At 38.1% G+C, this 23,313-nt stretch overlaps 1 protein-coding gene across 1 annotated transcript in view; it reads right to left on the bottom strand.

Moving 5' to 3' along the window:
• Window positions 1–23,313, bottom strand: part of LOC110166375 (ephrin type-A receptor 5-like) — a 151,746-nt gene that overhangs the window by 72,438 nt on the left and 55,995 nt on the right. Inside the window, 3 exon segments of the mRNA XM_055153197.1 lie at window positions 924–1,053; window positions 1,055–1,263; window positions 4,657–4,812. Coding sequence (XP_055009172.1) covers window positions 924–1,053; window positions 1,055–1,263; window positions 4,657–4,812 — 495 coding nt within the window.

The following is a 23,313-nucleotide window of genomic DNA, read 5'->3' as shown; positions in this document are numbered from 1 at the left end:
ACATGTCACTATATAGAGTATACTGAGTAGGGGTGTAACGGTACATGTATTTGTGCCAAACCGTTTTAGTATGGGATGTCCAGTTCGGTACAGAGCAGTGCACGAGTGAATTCACATTTGTGTGTGTTTATATTCTGCTGCTACATGTGCATCTGCACGGAAGGTTCAGCTCTTTAATATTCATGAGAGACCTGGTCCGTGATCGGAGTGGTAACGTTTCCTGCAGCGCTTTATAGTTAGTGTGGCCCCCTTGACAACAGTTGCCCCCCGCTTTGACTCCATCCCTCTGAACCACGTGAATCCTCACAAAACTACAGTTGTCACGCCCCGGTCCTCACTTTCGCCTTTTGCCGGCATGGAAAAACTTCATCCTGGAACTGTTAGTGCTGTGCTTTACTATTTGAGAAGTTTTGTTTACTGTTTAGAAGGAATTTATTATATTAATATATAATATTTCATACATTTGTTGCTTATTTGACAATATTTTATTTAACTTATTAGTATTACCAAGCAGCACTTTGCATTTATTTTATTTTCCCATTTGTATAATGTTAAAAAAATGTTTGGTTTAATAAAACACAAATAAACAACAAGCAAATGGTTTTGCATTTTTGTTCTCATACTGTACCGAAAATTAACCGAACTGTGACCTCAAAACGGACGTATGTACTGAACTATGATTTTTGTGTACCGTTACTCATACTCACCCCTAATACTGAGTATACTATATATGTTTTATTATTGTGAGCTACTGTTCCAGGCAAAGTACTTCATTTCTGGTGGTGGACAACACACCAGAAAAGTTACACCGTACACATTTAATACTCTGAATTCAAGCAGTAAGAACGGTACGGGGATTTCATACAATACAACAGCACTGCTTATGACAAAATAAACCAGCAGGTATAATTGCTCATCCTTACCTGCCTGGTTGGTGGTCACATTGAGCGTCACATACTGTCTGGCGTGCTCTTTGGCAAGGTCTGTTACGCCATTGACCGCCTCCAGGAGAAAGCTGTAGTTGGTGTGAGACTGTAGATCGGCCACCATGACTGGAGGTGTTGGACAGGCCCAGGCGACGGGGGAGGAAGCGAACATTAGGCCCGCACTCGTCCAAGCCCCGCCCCTCCGGTAGAACCCGCCTGCACAGGATGTTGTAGCGCACGTCCTTCCTCCCCCCGGTCTCCATGGGAACGGACCACTCCAGGAACACGCTGGTCTCGTTGACGTTGGAGATGGCATTGCGGGGGGCTGATGGAGGGCCTGGACATAGGTGTTAGGTGGTGAGTATATAAGAAAATCAAAACAGTTGCTAGTCATGTCAGTTTATTCAATACAACTCCATCTATTCTGTATAAATTCTGTAAAAAATTTTTGTATTTCAGAAATTTCTGTTATGCAGAAAAACAGTTGCTTCTCCATGGAGATGTTATTGCTTTGTCTGATATGTTTCACACTATGGCATTAAACCTTTGTATCTTCATGGAGACCAAACCAGGCAAGTTTACAGATCGGTTTTATGGAGAGGCGACATCGCTCACAATCAGAATGCCAGTTTTTCTAGTTATTTTTGAGCAATAACACCACTTGTAATTGAAAAAATGTGCTGTTTAATGCCACATTTCAAGCAGAGAAGTGATATCTCCATAGAAACAAAAAGATAACAGATCCCCCCAACCGAAAAGTGACATAGTGCACCTTTAAGGACGCAACTTATTATTACGCAAATTCCTCAAACACGCACAAAAACAAAAAAGCAAATCTCTTATGTTTTTCAGGAAATAGTGTTATGGTTTAAATCTGTAAATCTTTAGTTAATCATAACCCATAAACGAAATGTTTTATATATATAATTAAAGGGCCCATATTACGACATTCTCTAATCTGTTATAATGTTGTTTCCACATCACAAACATACTTGGAGTTGTGTTTTGTTTCTGTTACACATGTTAAACACACAAATGCTTTTCATGCGATAATATGGGAAATGCTGCACTGTGTTTTTAAACTCCATACACCAATAGAATTACTTGAATACTTTCAGCCCTGGGATCATAAGCGTTTCTCATAGTGGGTGTAATGTTTATGTGGAGAAAGTTATTGGATGGGTGCTCTACACTATTATGCACTTTTAATATACTATGCAGTCCGTGATGCTCTAACGCAGGTGTCTTCAACCTTTTTCCTCCAGTGAGCTACTTTTACAAAATGAATATACCAGAGAGCTACTCATTTTAGGGGTTGCAAGAAATTGATACAAGAAACAGGGCAAGCATTAGACAGTTAGATGCCTAAACCGTTCTTCACTTATTAGTGCACAGAGTTAAGCACAAGTGGTAATAGTCATGTAAGTAATCAATTTTGAGTTATTCTAATACATATAATTCATAAATCCCTTGGTGAGCTACTTGAAAAGAGGTAGAGAGCTACAGGTTGGAGACCCCTGCTCTAATGCAACTTCATTGTTATTTTTTTATGACAATGACAATAAAGCAATTGAATCCTGAATCTTGAATCTTAAGCTCTGGAGATGTAAACACTCATAACAAAGGGTGGCTCAAACGTGAATATAACAAAACACAACTCCAGCTATGTTTTTGGGCAGGTAACAACATGACTAAAAGCTCACAAGAGTCAGTTTTGCATAATGAAGGACCTTTAAGAAAATAAAAGAAAGGAACGTAACAAAACCAATTACTGCAAGTCTTGATTTTATGTGCTGCAACCAAGTCCTCGATATTATTATATGCCAATTTTATCCACATAAATCCGATAAACTTAAATTTTGGTGGTGTTTTTGGTTGCCTGAAAAGCTGCAGACTTTTGCCAGTTGACACATTTCTTTAGCAGCCAAATCTAGTGTGATGTCATACTGTGCCTACAACTGTGCTGTCCTCCTCCCACTACACTGTCAGCGCTGCCAGAGTGCCTTTTGACAAGTTCATTTGAGCTTAATCATTTAAATTCCACTACTACTGATTTTTCACTTATTTAGTCTGTTTATTTAAGTTCCACTGGGTTAGATACTATCCCAGCGACTATTTTCATTGGACGATTTACATTCCCTATCCATGGGTTTCAGTGATGGAGATTTAACAAACAAAATCAAAAAGGCACATATAAACAGTAAGCTGAAACATGTGAATAGGTTGTGTTTATGAAATTCCTGTATTTTGTGTTTAAAATTTCCAATAAGACTAAGACTACGTTTACACTGAAACGAATCACCGTATTAGAAATCACTTGCGTCCAGACACGTCGTTTCTGTGTCCGCAAGCCTTCCCTATTCAAACAGCTTTGACACATTTGTTTATGTTTTACAGAAACTAAACTTAAAACTGCATGGATAATTTGCATAAATTGATGATGCAGTTCAGATTCTGTCAGACTAAAGGACACAACTCAGTGGATTAGTGTGTTCTTTTTGTAACAGAGGGGTGTGTTCTGCTGATGGTGAGTCTGTTGTGTGCTTCTTTTCAGAGATTATCCATCTGCAGGTCATACACATAGACTGTATATATGAATGGACATATATTCTAGCCTCTTAGCGTTTTATTGGTGAATTACTTTGCGGCACATAGACTTAGATCAGTGTATCAGTGTTTTCAGGCGTCCACACAGATCGTTCTGCCTCCGGAGCAGTTTTCTATCGGATTAGTGTGAACGAACACTGCATCCGCAACGAAAATGACTTGAACACGTACTAATGTGGATGGGGTCTAAATAACTTTATGGGAGTTGTACTGTACGACCTTATGACCTTATCGTTGTTTGTTAGGCAATAGGTCCACATAGAGAACTCGAACTTCAACTGACAATAATATTGCCTTTTAATCTCATTTTGCCCCAATACGTTGAGTTTGCTGAGAAAAAGCTTTTGTTTACTGTGCATAAGCCTTGTAATTTCTAAGATATTAACCATAAACCGCATCCAGATATCACCATTGCTAGGTTTTGATGTCATGTGAACCAACCTACTGCTGGGTTTCAGGTGACACCACAACATTCTATACAGGGCAATTATAGTTCATACAGATGGGGCAGGTAAAATTAATATTATTTGTCATAATTCTTGGGTCTAGTCACAAATAGATGATCAGGTTCAACATTTGTGGAATTGGCTATTTCATGGCAAAGGAAAACTGGCTCTTGCTCACCCATCTGAGAGTATGATATCATCACACTCTAAAATCTATAAAAAGCAACCCAGCAAGGTGCATTGGGTAACTTTTTTTGGCGGAGGCTCTGTCAAATGCTTTACTCCATGGAGATGCTATTGCTTTGTCTGGAATGTTTCACAGTATGGCATTAAACTTTTCTATTTTCATGGAGACCAAACCAGACCAAGTTACAGGTCAGATCTGTGGAGAGGCAACCCCGCCCACAGTCAGAATGTCTGTTTTTCTAGGTATTTTTGAACTATAAAACCACCTGTAATTGAATAAATGTAAGGTACAGCTGTTTAATGCCATACTGTGGAACATTCCAAGCAGAGCAATGACATATCCATACAAAAAAGCAAGTGGCGGATCCCCAACCAAAAGTTACATAATTCACCTTTAGGCCTCACTAGTGTATATATTTCAGAATAAATTAACCATGCATAACAAATATACTAATAATAATTAAAAAAAACGCATCCTAATTTGTCCTTACGTGTGCATGCCATGGCTGGTGGATCTGACTCTATCTTGTAGTAGCCGTCCTCACAGCTGCAGGAGGTGGCCCCGGGCTGCCTGGCCACACTGTGGGGAGGGCACTTACTGCACGATAGGGCCTCCAGCACAGAGCGGTAGAATCCAGGCTTACACACTGCAAACACACAGAAAACAAAGAGGGGTTGGATATGGCTGTGTGAAGCTAGACACAGAATAAAAGCATACTTTGAAAATACATTTAAACTTTGAATTTATTTGTCTCGCCATCTCGTTTTTGAGAGGGTCCTCGTAGTCACAACAACAGAAGACAGATAAGAGTAGAACAGACAGTAGGCTACATAAATTCAAATAAACATAGAAAAAACAAAACAACAAAATCAACGTACACACTCACACATAACCGTTAGACATAGAATAAGTCAAATTTGAGCCAAAACTAAGACTAAAGGTTAAAAAACAGCCACAAAATACAACAAGATGAACAATATAATTCAACAATATGATCAAAAACAATTACACTGGGTTTGTACATATTGCACCAGAGCATTTTTAATAAAGCAAACAAAAATTTAATTCATAATGAACAAAACGTTTATTAAGGGGTTAGGGCTAGGAAGTTTAGGGTATTTATTAAGTAGTAACAAAGTCTGAATCATTCTATTAAAAGTGTAAAGTGCTACCAAATGCTTTTATTCTGTGAGATATAATTCCACAAAAAATAAATAATATTTGGCATAAATGTATCTGAGTTAAAGCAGCAAAGCTACACTGTGAAACATTTTAGCAGCCTTCTTGCCCACCACCCACGCAAGTTAAACGTCAGGTCTGGAGAGTGGCAAGTCTGATCACAGTAAGACTTTTTTTGGCTGAACTATTACACAGTGGGGCTTTTACAAAGAGAAAACTGGGACCAGAACAAGAAATATGGATATAATTAACATTACACTTAAAATACCCAGTTGGAATGTCAAGTGTAATAAAAACGTGAGTATTTCAGAACAAAAAAGTGATTTCAATTCAAAATTAGCTCCAATGACGGTTCCAAAATCATGTTTATTCCCACAATAATTGTAGCATTAACATTTATATAGTGACTTCCCATTCCATTTTAACCTTGTATCATCATCATCTTTATTCTGACAAACAAGGACAGTGACATTACAAAAGAACAAGCATTTATGTTTATAAAAGACAACCATACCAGTGTCTCTACATTTTGGATTGATATCTTATCGCACTGAATCTCATATTTGTGAGTGACATTATTCCATTGTCTGATTTGTTCAGCCTGCAAATGAAACTGTACATTAAAATTCTTAGAGCAGCTTGAGGAGTGTTCACTTGTGCAGTAACAAACATGTCTGTCGCGCTCGTCCATTGTTGCTTCCTCAAAAGCAGCGTAAATTATCATTGTAGGCCACCTGCAGTCTTTGCAAACTGGCTTTTTTGTAATTAATCCAGAGGGGGGCTGTGTACAACGGTGTACAATATGATTTAAACAATAATAACTTTACATCCTTTGTATCACTGTCTATACATATCATCATCACGGAAATATCTGAAGTGATGTGTACACAAAAAAGTGTGATTATATTAAAGAAACACAGCATTCAACTGATTCTGTGTTAAGATAATACTGAAATGATTTTGCAACATGTTGTGCAGCTCAGGAGGAGACCATCACAGCAAAGATGGAAGGGGGCATGGGGAGAAAGGAGAGAGGAAAAACAGGACAGCATTGAGTCTTTTTGAACAAAAAAAGCAAAAAAAAAAAAAAAAAAAGCAGGTCATATTCTGAGCGGTGGAGAATTCCCTTGGTGTTTGTGTTTTGTTTGGAGCCTCCTAATCAGAGACACTGCTGGCGCTCAGAAAAGAAGCATTTGCCATCTATTATGCGATGTCAATTTTACATTTTATCTTTCTCGCTCTTCGCAAGTCTGATGTTGTCTTATGTCACTCTGGGGATTACCACCTGTGCAAGCCACTGTTTATTCATTTCATTTTATCTAAGGCAAAAAGTGTGTGCTTTGTAGTGATGGACATTTGGGGGAATTGTTCTTTGCTTTCTTAAGATTACAGAAGCTTTATATAGTCTTGACAGTCAAAAGGAATCAAATAAGAAGTGTTTGCCTGCAAGGGGTGTGTATTTAATTAATACTTATACAATTATATTGTTTAAATTCCCATGCTATTTGCAGTGCGGACTGTCCTTATTAAAAGAAGAGTTATATCCAGCATGAGTACTTTAACAACATTTGATGCGTTTAGGGTTGTCTAAAGTAAAGAAATCAGGTACTAATCGACACTAAAGCTAGTATCAAAACTACTTGTTTGAGCAGGTATTGATACTAAAAAAGTCACATTCACAGGACAGAAATGAACCTTTCCTGAATAATTTTAGAATGGTCTTGAGTAGGGATGTAACAATAACCGAAATATCGTGACATCGTATCATCAAAGTTCTCAGTAATGTCATGGACCATCACAATATATCGAATTACAAGTCTCTTTGCTTAAATTAAGAGTTATGCTGCAGCAATGGCTAAAAAAAAAGACAGAGGGAACTACATAGACCATGATCCTTTGCTCCATTTCAGTGCAGACTACATGAAGAAATAACTGTTCTAAGCACTTTAAAGTCTTAGTTCTTTGGATTAAGTCTTGTCAAGGCATTTTGAGAGGAAAAAGTTGCATATTAACAGTTTTGTTAGCCTCCACAAAATATCACAACAAATATCATACCATGAGATGTATATCGCGAAAATCGTACCAAGAGATCTGGATATTGCTATGTCCCTAATCGTGAGCCTCCCCACCATATCGTGATCTTTCCCAAGATATCGCAATGAATATCGTCCTGTGAGGTTCATCCCGTGAAGATATTGTATCGTGAGACTTGGATATTGTTACACCCCTAATCTTGAGCCGTATCAAAATGAAACCACATAGACTAGTCGATACCCATGGACAACTGCACGATGTAACTTTTCTATCATAACAGCTCACACCTTAGGGTAGCTGAATTTTAAGTTGTTGTAATTGATTTTTACTGTTGGAACTTGTTCATTTTAAACAGTTTGCAGCGGTTCAAAGTTATTGTTATTTTCCAAAGATTCTAATTATTCACCGTGATGAGTTTCTAAGTGCTTTCCACAACTCTCAAAGACCAACGTGACGGTAACGCTAACAACAACTGTCATGCTAAGGCACACTTCCTGATTATCAGACAGTAACATGCTTTCTACCTAGATGCTTGTACAAAAGACGTATGTGTACTAGGGCAAGACAAATTTTGCTTAAATACATGAAAAAAATGGGTACAGGCCCTTTAACTAACAAATACTCCTTACAGCAAACAACTAGGGTGTGGCTGTAAATTGAATTAGCTCCTCTCTGCCTACCCTGTCAGAATTGAAGAAGCAACCTCAACAGAAAAGTTACACAATGCACCTTTAACTTCAGCATTCAAATTCATCCCATGTTACAAACACATTTACCTAATCCATAATCCTTGAAGATGTATTTAGAGTTTGTAGGTCCTACGGAGTTATTCTAAGCAAAGCAATGACATCTTCATGAAGACAAACAGGTGGCAAACTCCCACCCAAAAAGTAACACAATGCACCTTTAACTTCAACATTCAAATTCATCCCATGTTCCATGTTACAACCACCTTTACCTAATCCATAATCCCTGGACATGTGTTCAGAGTTTGTAGGTTCTACAGAGTTATTCTAGGCAAAGCAATGACATCTTCATGAAGACAAGTAGCTGGCAAAGTCCCAACCACAAAAGTTACATAATGCACCTTTAACTTCGACATTCAACTTCATCTAAATTACAAACACCTTTACCTAATCCGTAATCAATGGAGATGTATTCAGAGTTTGTAGATCCTATGGAGTTATTCTAGGCAAAGCAATGACATCTTCATGAAGGCAAACAGATGGAAAACTCCCACTCGAAAAGTTACATAATGCACCTTTAACTTCAACATTCAAATTCATTCCATGTTATAAACACCTTTACCTAATCCATAATCCCTGGAGATGTATTCAGAGTTTGTAGGTTCTACAGAGTTATTCTAAGCAAAGCAATGACATCTCCATGAAGGAAAACAGATGGAAAACTCCCACTCAAAAAAGTTACATAATACACCTTTAACTTCGACATTCAGATTCATCCAACGTTACAACTGCTTTTTATCTAATCCACAATCCTTGGAAATGTATTCGGAGCCTATAGGTCCTATGGAGTTATTACCCATGCTCCTCTAGACCTGTCTCTCCACCCACACAGACCTATGCAGACATCTGAACTGAGTGAGTGGGAAGGCACGCAGGCAGCAGGTGACACACTCCGCATGCTAACACATCAACAATCTCCATCGCCATGACGACGGCCCCAAGTCAACCAATCACTGTCACGTTATCGTGGCATCATTCTTCGTCCCGGGATTCTGACGCCGCACCCAAACACATTTTATACAATAGACTGTCTAGAAATACTAATGAGAGGGTAGACGCGGAATAGGCAATGCATTACTCAGGGGAAAGACGGAACGGGTACTGGGAGGATTTGAAAATAGGGAAGCGTTTAGTGGCAATGTCCTCTAGAGTTTTTAATGTGGCAGTAAAAACGTGATTCGACTACAGCGGAGATTTACGCCCAATAATTAAAGTTCACCTATGAGGACGCGCGCACAATGGATGGAAGGGAGGGAGGGAGATAAAAAGACAAATGGAGGACTGCTGGAATGGTGATTGAAGGGCAGGTGTGCAGGGGAATGCTGGGAAAATGTAGCTGAAATGTGGAAAAAGGAAAGGAGCCAGAATTGACGATGATGGGAGGAGATGAATGTGTCAGTCGTCCATATGTTTCTGCTATAATGTAATGCTGAACATACACTAACAGAAAAAAGTTTGGACTCACTTTCTCATTCAGTGTTTTTTTTTTTTTTCTATATGTTTACTACTTTCTGCATTTGATATACATACAAAAGACATCAAATATATGAAGTAAAGTATATGGAATTATGTAGAACAGGTTAGACTGAGCCACCAGATCTTTTCATATCGACAGATTGGGCAGCTTCGGGTTAAACTTAAAATTCTGATTATTGGCATGTCTGATTCAGAATCGTTTTATTCAAATTGAAAATGCTTCTAAAAAGTTACTGTTTTTCCCTCCCCTACTAAGTACTCAATACTAACTTTATCAAGGTCGATTTTAAACAACTTGCAGTAAAAAGTGCTGGTTATGATCATTTGGGATAATTTGTCTAGCAGGCTGAAACCTGAGGACTAAGAAAAATGTGCCTGAAGTTTCAGATTTGGTCCTTGGGCCAAAGTTTGAGAGCCTGATTCATCAGCCGGTTTTACTTTGTTTCACTTCGACAAACCTTCTGACCTCGCAGCTTAGATTTCGTTCACTCGGCGGTAGACAGGTACTTTTGATCATTTAACCAATCGCTGCTATTTGGTTGTGATGTATGTACTGCACCGCTAAGGGGGCTAACTGGTATATTAAGCTTTTCCCAAATCCCGTAGGAAAAAGGGCAATAACATCTTTCCCCTTGATGAAATTCACCAAACATTCTCTTTGTTCCGGCTTTAAATCCTCAATCTCGGAAATCGTTGCCAACAAAGAATGTATGGCTCTTCGTTGATTGGCTGGTGCCCGAACTTGCACTTCCGGGTTTTTTGTGAACTGTTTAGTGTATTCTGATTCCTGACTTAGTTGCTGGAGAGAAATTAAATTGAGCGGAGGCACTAGGTGGCACCAGCCTGGCTATAGTTTGATAGCCTGATTCGTCAGCCGGTTTCACTTCGTGGAAAACGTTTGACCTCGCATTAGGATCTGTTCGCTCAACGGTAGGCAGGTACTTTTTTTAAATTTAACAAGTCACTGCTTTTTGGTTGTGACGTATGTAATGTGGCAAATCCCGTAGGAAGAAGTTGCAATAACGTCTTTCCCTTTGATAAAATTCACCAAACTCCTCTTTGTTCCGGCTTTAAGTCCTCAATTTCGGGAATCGTTGCCAACACAGAATGTATGGCTTCGTCTACATCCATCTCAACCACTTTTTTTTTTTTACTGTTGTGCTGTACCAGAAAAGGGACCCAGACAGGCGCTTGACTTTGACATCATGGCTTCACAGACCTTTGCTGATTGGCTGATGTGCGGTCTACAACTTCTGGGGTTCTTGCAAACCGTCTACTGTATTCTGATTCATGACCTAATTGCTGGAGAGAAATGAAATTGAGGCACTAGGTGGCGAGCGCCTGGCTAATAGTTTGAACATGCCTGCTGTAAATACTGTCATAATGAAACTAAAGTACAGCCTGCACAATGGAAAGGATATTCCCAGAGTAGCACCATGACTGGGAATGCCTGTTAGCCTGTTAGCGTGTTTTAGTATTGGTCTGTGGTGGCTCTGATTCACCTTGACAGAACCTTGGTCTACTGTCATGCAACATTAGGTCTGAAAAATGCTCCCTCTGCCCTGGATCCAAGCGCCTCGCCTCGGCCCCATACAGACAGAGACAGTTTATGAGCTATGTTCACCGCAGGAAGCCACACGTACCTAATTACTTTGACTTTGTAGGGGGAGAAGTCACGATACACGGACTAAAAACTGTGAAATACTAACAAGACATAATGACCCAAGATGAATGGAGTAATTTTGTAATATCAGTATTGGACCATTATGGTTTGATTAGCTTTTATATCTATGAAAAAGCTTGGTTTGATAATGGAAGTAACCCTATCTCTTATCCTATAGATTATTATCATGAGAAATATCGCTAACACTTCATAATAACTACACCTTATTTTGCCTTAATAAAGCATGAACAAAGGCTTAATTAATAATGAACAAATACTTAATTAATAATGATTCACGCTTAGTAACTACTTAATTATTACCTTAATTAGCACTTGCACTTAATTTGCCTGTGCTGTAAATAGTTACTCATAATTATTTCATACTTAATTACTCATGAACTAACCATTTGAGCATTTATTAATCATTAATAAGCTATGAGAAAATGATTTACTAATAATACAATGCAATGATAATTCAGGCAGCTGTTATCTGTTAGTCTTTTTGAGAGCTTTTCTAAAGTGAACTGCTTTATTAAGCATTTACTAAGCGTGAATTATTATTAATTAAATCTTTGTTCATTATTAATTAAGTCTTTGTTCATGCTTTATTAAGGCTAAGTAAGGTGTAGTTATTATAAAGTGTTACCGAAATATCTAATTCAATTGTTCAACCAGATCTTTTCTAATACTGACTTAGCCCTAAAGTTAGACTAGTTCTGCATTTTAAAAACATACATTTTAGCTGTACCCCCATCTGTATTGTGGCCTTCCTAATACATAACATTAAATTAGAATGTTTCTCCTTCACAAACAGACTTGGAGTTGTGTTTTGTTTCATTCACCCATCCTGTATATTTAGAGTTCTTCTTTCAAACAGAAAACACTCTGATACACCTTTGTGATATCATTTGACAATACAGGAAGTGCTCCATAAACCTTTACTAAAATGTTGTGGATCATTTCAGCCCTGGAATTGTCCATCTCCACTGAACTAAAGGCAAAAGATAGCTGTTAACTTAGAAACTACTGCTACATAAAACAAAGAATTTTGAGGTTTGTAGATACAAACAGAGACCAATAATAAAGGATTACTCAAACATGTGTGACTAAACCAAAACACAACTCCAGCTATGTTTTTTTGATGAAGTAACAAGAGTCAATTTTGTGTAAGATAGGACCTTTAACTTTGTATTTATTTATCAGTTATCAGAGTGTGAAAAATACAGCATTTATACACAAATTTTGGTAAACTAGAATCTGATTTTCTTTCATTTCATTTCACTTTATTCATGTACATATTGAGAGCCTTTTCACCTGATAGCTTTCTGCATGCCTGAAACTATAAAAAAAAACTGTGTATTTTTCATGTATGCCAGCGTATTGGGTGAATTGAAATGCAACAGTGAAACTACAAAAAAAAAACAAAGAACATGGTTGGGCAAAACATATTTTCAAATTCTGCACCGTGACTACAAATCTCTGCTTGGAGCTTCACTTAGAAAACTCACTCCTCCAAAAACAAATTGGTTGGAATGGAGTAGTTCTGCATTATTGAACTAGTTTTTCTTTATTGTTTTTTCATATGAATTCCCATTAGCTGAAAACTTTCGAAAACTTTTTGTAACACATAACATGCTGAAACTCAAAAATCTGAACTTAAAGGTGCACTGTGTGAGAGCCTGCCAGTTGTTTGTCTTCTTTTAGATGTTATTGCTTTACCTGCAAAGTGCGGCACTGAACCTTTCAATCTCTATGGCCAATATACCCCTAATTGAATAAATGCATCTTATATCATTTTCATGCCATATTGTGGAACATTACATGCAAAGCAATAGCATCTCCATGGTGGTGGACCCCTAACCTGAAAAGTTACCGTGCACCTTTAAAGCGTCTGTATTACGCCTTTTTTCTGAGCTCTGTTATGTTTGCGATGACGAAACAACATTATAACTGGAGTTGTGTTTTGGTTCATTCACACATGGGTCATTGCACACAAAATCTCTGAATGCCCCTGCTCGACCATCTCAGATTTGACTGAAAAAATAGGAAAAATCCCAAATTTTTGCTTCCAAATCCTTATGGTTTTGTTATAAAAAAATATTTTGCCAACTCCCCCCTGACCTGTTTTGAGCAGAGTTTTCTGAGGAGCCACTTTCAGATTGCGGTATCTGAAAAAACTATTTAAGGTAGGTCCTTCAAATTTTTAAGGGTTAAAATTTGGCAAATGTACTTGTAGAATCTGAATTTTTACACATGTCCCTTTGGTTTATCACAGATTTCTGAGGGCTTGAATTCACTTGAAAATTCTACTCTTCAAATCTAAGGACATATTTGAAGGACTGTGGAAAGTGCAATTTCAAAGACAGAGGTTTAATACTGAAAATACAGCTTCCCACACACGCTGGGTACTTTGGATTTTAAAACTGACCCTCTGTGATGAACACTCTAGAACAGGGGTGTCAAACTCATTTTGGTTCAGGGGCCGTATCCAACCTACTTTGATCCCAAAGGGGCCGGATCAGAAAACTCATGACATATAAACCCCAAAAATAACAATAAGTTCAAATATTTGTGCAGCGAAACACAAATCTATTACAGAAATCTTTTTTAATTGATGAACTCTTTCTTATTATAATATTATAATATTATGAACAATCTGAAACTTTAAGAAAAATTCAAATTCAACACAATGTTTTAACATGAACTTGTATGCAAATAGGAATAAGTCAATTTTTGTTGTCAAATCCTGCACTCGGCTCCACTTTTCTCATTTTAGACATTTTGTTGATGAGGGTGTCACGGTCAACAGTCAAATCGATCGTCCTTTAAGAGCGTTTGGAAAGAGACAAGTCTTCATTTGTGCTGCTCTGGTGGGAGGGGCCACGTAAAATTACCAATATTTAAATAGAAAATATAATCAAAATATTTTAGTAGAAAATCACCCAAGGGCCACATTAAAGGTCTTGGGGGGCCGGATCTGGCCCCCGGGCCTTATGTTTGACACCTGTGCTCTAGAAGATATTAAGTGTTAAAAATGGAAAAAAATAAATAAATTGGTGCCATCTTTACCATGTTATACCAAAAAAATGACTGCACCCACGACATAAAATAGACTGTTTTAGAAAGACTAGATGTCTGTTTTTAACATATCCAAAATTTGTGATGGTGTTCTGCCTTATTTTTGAAAATGGACTATGAAGGCACTTTCAGAAACTAAGAAAACACCCTGACTTCATGACACACAGCTAATAAGATAATCAAATCTGAGATGGTCGAGCGGGGGCATTGGGAGATGTGGAATGACCCACATGCTTAACGCACAAATCCTGCATATTTAGGCTGAGTTCTCTCAAACAGAAAACACCCTGTTCCAGCTGGTGATGTCGTATGGGAATATAGAATCATTTGGATGATTTCAGCTCGGGAACTGCCAATCTCTACTGAACTACAGATAAACGGTAGATGTTCACGAGAAAACATCTTCATGACATCACAAGGTAGAACTGAGCGTTTTGAGCTTTGGAGATTTAGCCAGACTAATAATAAAGGATTAATCAAACATGCATGAATGAAAACACACAACGCATGCTATGTTTTTGATGAGGTAACAACATTAAAGCTCATAACAATCCATTTTGTGTAATATAGGACCTTTCTGTCTAATGGTGCTATGTTCTTCTAGATGTGAATAAATAGGGTGCAGGAGGACACACCTGACCTATTCCTTTGTCTGGCCTATTGTCTGCAGTGCGTGTGCTAGCATATAGATTTATGGTCTTGTCTGGTGTCTACCTCAGCCTCCTAACCCCCCACGGTCGAATCAATAAAAATTGGATGGCATACTATTACACACTCAGATGCTCACTTGCACAAAAATGTAGAATGAACTGGAGATGTGTTATTTTTCATTTTTATATTCCTGGGAATGAGACTTGAATGGAAATAAGCTAAGAAAGGATGTTTTGTTCCTACTTTAAGATCAAACGTTTAGCGGTGTTTTGGCGAAATTTATCCCAAGAGGAAACTACCAAGGTTTTTTCTTTTTTAATTATTATTTTGTAATTTTGTTCATTTATTTCATTATTTGTTTCCTTGTTTAGAGCTATAATTCATTCATTTCCATATAACGAACATAACCTGGCACTGAGTGTTTATAATGATGTTAAAGGTGCACTGCATGACATTTCTAGTGGAGGGTCTGCCACTTGATGTCACCATGGAAATCTCATTGTTTTGTCTATAATGTTCCACAGTATAGACTAAACCTATCGATCACAAGGGAGACAAGCAGGTTACAGCAGCCAAATTCAAATCTTTTCAAATCTGGAGAATCTTTGTATTTTTGAGCAATAAAAACACCCATAATGAATAAATCCTAGATGGATATGTTTAATGTCATACCATGAAACATTTCAGGCAAATATGGAGACAAGAAGGTAGCTGTCCCCATGGGTGTAGTGAGTGTGGTATGCGGGGGTACGCCGTCCACCCACTTCTCCCGACGTGAGATATAAAAAATAACAGATATAAAATAGTCTACAACTTAAATGTCAAACCGGAGCTACTGGAAATGGTGAAAACAACTTGCATAGGCTCATGATATCTCCAGTACTGTCCTATAGAGACCTGCGACATGAGAGGACACGGACTGATCCCAGGACTAAACCAGAATTAAACCTGGACTAAACCAGAACTGAACCAGGACTGAGTGTTGGGACGGGCCCGGAGGTGCCCCCGCTTAGACCATTGGGTGAGCACAGGAGAAAAGACTGACACAAAGCTCTGCGCCCCATGGGGATAAGCACAGCCGTCGCCCGATTGCCCTTTGCGGACACTCTGCTCCTCGGGCTCTAGGTTCACTCTCAAGTCACGCATGTTGTTCAAATAGGTCTGAAGGCTCCGTCCTCCATGTGCTGGTTCCAGATGGGAGTGAGTAAGACCAGTGCGCAGTGAACTGGGTTGGAACGGTTCCATGCTGTCCTCTACGAACTGGATCCAAGCAGGGAAAGCGACAATGTGCGGTGGACTACAAGTATGGGCTGGTTGCTCCAGTCCTTCGTGCCAGAGGACTACGGCTGGATCTGAGATGGTGCAACGCATCCAGACATATTTTTTCTCAGTTTTTTTTAGATATTTTTAATCTAAGAGCACAACAACAGAACTTGGTTGGGGCAGGAATCAAAAGTACAATGATGTACTGCTCTAATCACTGAGCCACTGTCACTACAAGAGAGATGGTTAGAAAATTCACCGACCAAACTGAAGATTGGAGGTTCAATTTTAGCTCCAAACAGCGCATACAGTACTGCCATTGTTTCTTTGGGCTAGACACTTCACACAACTTATTTATGTTTGAATGTGGTGTGTGTGTGTACTCCAGGACAGCTGTGGTTACAAAATATCACTCCATCACTCGATACTTAACGTGATAACATAACATGGTCTGGCTGATGAAGATAAGATGGTCAGAGAATTCGTCCACCAAACTAAAGGTTGAAGGTTCAATTTTAGCTTCAACCGGTGCATAATGACATTGTTTCCTTGGACCAAACACTTCATCCACCTGGCCTATGTATGTTGTGTGTGTTCCCCAGGGCAGTTGTGGCTACACTTGATACTTGGTGAATGAATGATGCAATGTCAAGTATGTTCATAAAGTAAAAAATGCTGTAAAAATGTAAAAAATGGGTCCAGTCAAGCGGTAACGGAGGGAAACAGGGGCAGATTTTTTACATCCAAATATCTCTTATTCAGAAACTAGAGGGACTATTGAAATAAGTAAAGTATCAGAATGTAGGAAAGAGTTAACACTCCAACAGGGTAAAGTTAAACCTGTGATATTCTTTCACGTTGTTGACTCATGTCGGTAACGGAGGGAATGAAATATGCAGCACTTTTTGGGCAATAAATACAAACAGCGATAACTAGCGGTTCTGACTTACATATCCTTAACAAACTGGTTTGAATATTTGCTTCATATAGTTTTCTACCATATGGTACAAGATTAGGTTGAAAAACCTCTTACTTTTTGAGTAATGAGATTTTTTAAGAAGAAAGGTCATGGTAACGGAGGGAAAATTTTACAAGCAAGTAGAAGGTGCATGATTTTGCATAATTTGTCAGCTTTTTTCTTCCAAATCCTTTAATATTACTTCAAAATGAAAGATAACTATTTCTATAAAATATGTCAGTCCTTCCAAGCAAATTTTTATCATTTTAAATATTTTTTTTTTTGAAAAATCATGTACCTTCATCAACAGTTCAAAGATCGAATAACACAAGATGTGATGAAATACATCCATTTATTTACATGATTTGCAGGTCTTTGAAATTTGGGAAAATAATTTTTGTTTCTTGTTACATACATGGTCTATTTAAAACGTATGTAACTTTAGAACCAAAAATGGTACAGAAAAAAGGTCAACAGTTTCATAAACTACAGTACATATGTATCTGTTGAATACATTTTTATATCAGATGCATTAACTTGAATTTTTGAGCTTGCAGTATACTTCTGCTTGACCAGGCACACATATATATTTTGTTTTTTTTTTGTTTTTTTAATTTTTTGTTCGTTAGTTTGCCTGCTGTGTTCCTGGACATTTTCCAAGACCCAACTGCCCAGTCGAACACCCTACTGAGATCTTTTCGGTTGCGGTCAGAGCTTGGAGTCTAGATGCAGTGCACTTGTGGTTTATTTATAGTTGTGTTGCTGGACTCTGCTGGTTCCCTGTAGGCCCCCCGTCCATCAGTGTGATATGGGCAGAGAGGGGCACCATGACAGCCTGTTAGTACAGCTCCCTGACTGTGGTGGCCTGGGTCGCACTAGTTTGATGTTATAGTTCTCTCTTCTCTGAGTACGTCCACTGCTGTTTCAGATGGAGTACACAAGTGGGACTGCACAGTGTTGTTCAGAAAGAGGGAGACTGAGTTCATGCTAGGAACATGTTGGTAGTTTCAGCAAGATAGTCATTAAAAAGAAACAAGAAATATGCTTAACACAATTTCTTCATTCCCTGCACATTCATACTAAGGACACCTCTAACTTTGACTTGCTGACATTTCTTTATGACCCATTTTTGGTTATTCACCCTAAAATGGAGGCATAAATACACTTAAATGGCCATAGAGGTGTTGATGTTCTATACTGATGGTAAATTAACCTCTCCTGCCTTAGACATTTAGAGTCTCCAGTCTCTACACACAAATATCCCTGGGTTTCACAATGACGGAAAAATTAGGACTGTTGCCATAGTAACTAATGATTTAAAACCCAGACTCCTGAAAACCCAGGATACAGTTTATTTTTCTAACATGCATGACTAGTATCGTGCTCATGATTATGCCCTTATTTATTTATTTATTTTTTTTTTTCATCATAGTTTATATTATTATGCTTTGTAGCACAATAACGCTGAATAAAGTTCCTAGTTTGTGAATTTTGTTCACTGACAATGGCAATAAAACTGATTCTGATACTGATTAACAGTCAGCACAACTATTTAGGGACCTATAGTATTAAGGGCAAATGCAGATGTACTAGTGAATCATCATTTAGTTTGTTGGTTCTGATTCTGCAACAAAATAGCAGCATTAAAAACTCGATTGGAGTTCTTGTGCTGGTTTGAATAGTTAGCAATAACAAGTGAAATGATTACAATAATTTATGTCTTGTATTTATCACTCACAAGATTGTGCGAGATTTTCTGTGTACTTACAGACAAAAAAAAAAAAGGGAGTTAAATGCAATGGCAAATTACTCCTTTGAGAAGCTTTAATAGTTCAGGGCCTGTTTACACGAGAATGCTTGCGGATAAAAACAACAAAATGTTTTTACTGGAAGTGCCTTTTGTTTAGATGGTGGCTTAAAAACACAAAATTCTGAAACTACCCTCCAGAGTGGAAAAGTTGAATATGCTCTGCTGTAGAGTTTTCATCTACACTGCCCAAGACGCAAAACTCTGGTCAGATCTGCTCACATCACGTACGCGTTTAAGTCATATACATCATCACCTAGCGTCACTACATAGTCCATCTGGCGTGCATACCCAGTCGAATTCCACACACTTTTGCCTCGCCGTATGCGTGCAGATTTCCTCCCAAAAATGCTCATCTAAACGCAGAATAAAAAGTGAAGACGCAACGCCACTTTTGCGTCAGTCATCATATAAATGTAGCCTGAATTAAGCAGTGCTACACTAACAGCAATACATATATAAAAAGATATGAAAAATATTTGAGCTGAACTCCACAATTCATTTTTATAGACGATAATCTTGCCTTGTTTGATTCCCATGTCTTGCCTCATCTTGTCGAAATTGTCCCATCCCTAATAACACTTATAGGTTCCATCTGACAAAGACATTTTTTCATCCAAATACATTGCATTTACAATCCTATGACATCTTTTTTTTTTTTTTTTTACCAAGACACGCCTGACGCATTTCTCTCTGAAGTCTCAAATCACAAGCCCGTTTTAAACATCTGTAATTAAAAAGTGCAAATTGGTGCGGAAACAAATCTCTCATGTGTCACCTCAATAGAAGTCCCCCACTAATAAGCCCCAACACAGATGTTCAATATTTATCATCATTCATTCCAACTCATTTCCACTTAAATAGATTATCCACGGAGCGTAGACGAGACTAACACAGGAATTACGTTTGCAAATGAGATGCCTGTATTGTAAGAAGTGACATGGCGGAGTGACTGCTAATGACTAAACAGCTATATCATGTGGTATGTGCGAATGTATGCTAATAATCACAGGGTCCAACGATGTCACTGTGTACAGCCTGATGAGGGCAGTGGGTCAGAGGTGTCTGAGGAAGCGCCGGAGATAACTTAATTAGAATGCATGACAGAGTAAACAACAAGTAAGAAGAATGTGTGTGAGATGGTAATCAGGGCTGAAGGGGAGAGATGATTTGCCTAAGTAATGGACTTGTGTATATGTATAGATAAAAGAGACTTGAAGTTAGAATATCATGACAAATCAATTACACTAAGTAACTATGTATAACTGTATGGAAAGTCTGCAAACCAGATCACGAACCTCTGTCTTAATGAGGACATGGAGTCTTAAGTGATGCACTGATCCAGCTTCACAGTAAGAAGGTTCTGGGTTCTGGCATCAAACCACAACTAAGAATATGATACTGGTATCGGATATCAGTGCTGATACTGGAACTTTTGATGGATTGGATATCGACCCCAAGATACTGATTCAGACAACACTGTTGGGCAAGTTAGTTCAAAACTGTACTGCGTTATTTATTACTTGTTACTGTCATTTCAAAGTAATTTGTTACATTACAATATTACTGCATTTAAAATGTAAGACATTACATGACTATTACATTACTTTTAAGTTACTCTCACCAAAATAACTGTGCGAAGACGCCGAACTTTTGCACCATATATGGACTGAACCAGGACTAAACCAGGACTGAACCGAGAACTGAACCAGGGCTAAACCAGGACTACACCAGGACTAAACCAGGACTGAACCAGGTCTAAACCAGGTCTAAAACCAGGTCTAAAACAGGTCTAAAACAGGTCTAAACCAGGACCGAATCAGGACTAATCTTGAACTAGGACTTGGAATCTAGGACCGCCCCTGAGAGAACCCTGAGCCCATGGAGCAGGGTGCCCACAAAATGCAATCGGGCGTCAGCTGTGATTAGCCCAGTGGAGTGCGGAGCTCTGCACTGATCCTTTCGCCAGTGGTTACCCGACAGTCTACACAATAATAAATAAATGGATAATATTGGCTCAAAAACTGTTATATTTATTATATTTTACAAAGCTATTTTATAATTACTGCAAATGATCAGTAACAGTTACACACTTGGATTTTTTCCCCATATGCTATATATAGTCTCTGTGCTGGTATCTGTTGATATCTGGTATCGGTAGATTCTTAAAGGCAAAGTATCGCGATCATCATCAGCATATATGCATCCCTAACCACAACATTCTCCACAATAATTACATTTATATAGTACTTTTTTGGCCATATACTTCTTACAGTGCATTATTCATTCACTCCATACACAGTGGAGGTAAGATATTGTAGCCATAGATGGACCAAAGCAAAGCTGCTCATCTGCCATCAGCCCCACCATCCACACTCACTCACTCCACATTCATACTAGGCAATGTAGGTGGAGCGCCTTGCCTAAGGATACATCAACTGTACCCCACTTTAGCATCTGGTATTCGTATCCAAGTACAAGACAAGAGGTAAAAGCCTACGGTTGAGATAGTCCAAGTCTAGCTCAAGATCTGGACATGGAGATGTCAACTGTTCCTGACAGGTTGCTCCAGTGGCATTGAAGGGTGGCTCAAATGGAGAGAGCAAATTTCCCTACGGGGACAGTATAGTGTATCTTAACTTTAACCTTAACTCAGCCAACAGTAACTCAACAACCGCAAAGAAGTAGTTGATGGTACACAAATTTTAAATGAGCTGAGATGTTGAGAGCTTGATACATGATTTATTGGTGCTTTCATTTATTGGTGCTTTCATTTAATTAGAAGACAAAGGCAAAGGTGTTTACAAAGCAACATTTTCATTTATTTGGAAAACTAAAAACCTTATAAGGTGTTATTTGTGAGTAACATGACTGACTTTATTTGATCTTTTTTTAAATACAGTTACGGTGTACAAATAGAAATCCATCTCTTTCAAGTTTACCAAAGCTTTAACGGAATATCTCGGCATTATGTGGATTTAAAGATGTGTAGCACGCATGTAGGTTGTGGTGGGGGTTTCCCAGAAGAATAAATCCTGTGAGAACACAAAAGGCTTTGCAGACGGAAGGTGGTAGTTGACTTTGAACAAGGTCCTTAAGCAGACACAAAGGAAAGTGCTGGTGGTCAGCGATTCTCGGTGACTTTGAGGAGGCAGTGTGCTAATGAACTAACCAGCCCATTGGTCAGTAACTACATATACTGCTCCAGCTGGGACAAAGACAATGAAGTTAGAACAGGAGCTAGTAACAATCAAAAGTATGAAATATTGTTAGCGTTTAGTGATACTAACTATGCTGAAGTGGTTTAACAGTATATCTAATTGACTTGATGGATGTTATTTGGATTAACTTTTCATTCATTTTGAGATCATTAGAAGTTTCATCTATAAATACAAAACAATATGCACCACACAATAAGAAAATGCATTGCTAATATAAACAGACATACAGCAAATAGGATAAAAAAAGAAACAAAATCTAGATTTGTCTGTTGTTCTAAAGATTGAATTAATGATTTGGAGAAGGCATCTGGCACTAAAAAGGCAAAACAAAATGTGTCACAGTCATACAAGACAACAAAGTAAAAGTTGCGTATCTAATAACTGCATCAACATTTCAATGAACTACACAGCAAAAACTGAAGGGTAAAAATTTTAGGGTAAAATATTTCAGAGTTGTTTTTAACACCAAAAGTGTTATTTTAACTATTTGAAAGTTAAATGGGGGTTTGAGTAGGGGTTATTTGTCAGAGTTGATGTGGTTGAGGTTAATTCAACTTCTCTTAGTGTTAATTTGGCTCCTCCTATTCACCACTTCAAACTCTTGTGAGAGAAGACCACTTTGAACCAGTTTTGTTCATAATTTCTTCTTAAATTAACTAAAAAAAGTAAAAAATCTGTTTACTCTCAAAACGTTAATATAACACTGGATTTCGGGGTTAAACAGGAACTTTAGTCCAGTACTTAATTAACACTTCCAAAAATGTTAAATTAACTCTAGAACAGATTGGACTCATATAAACTCTGAGAAAATGTTAAAGTTGATTCTGTGAGAGTCAATTGTAACACTCCACTTTTTGCTGTGTACATTATAAAAAAGCTAAATTACTCAAATATAAATGCTTATTCTCTTAATCACACAGGTCACACAAGACTTTGCGAAGATGCATTTAAAAAAATAAACCAAACCACCAAAAAACAAATCTCTTCAAACTTCACAATGCATTTTTCCTCATACTACTCATACTTGGTAATGCTGGTGCAGTGCCTTGCCTAAGGACACATCAACAATAC

The sequence above is a fragment of the Boleophthalmus pectinirostris genome, unplaced genomic scaffold (genome assembly GCF_026225935.1).
Source record: "Boleophthalmus pectinirostris isolate CB_2022bp ecotype Guang Dong unplaced genomic scaffold, ASM2622593v1 HiC_scaffold_18, whole genome shotgun sequence".
Lineage (NCBI taxonomy): Eukaryota > Metazoa > Chordata > Actinopteri > Gobiiformes > Gobiidae > Boleophthalmus > Boleophthalmus pectinirostris.
The sequence above is the reverse complement of the archived record's forward strand: the minus strand, read 5'-3'. Positions and strand labels throughout refer to the sequence as shown.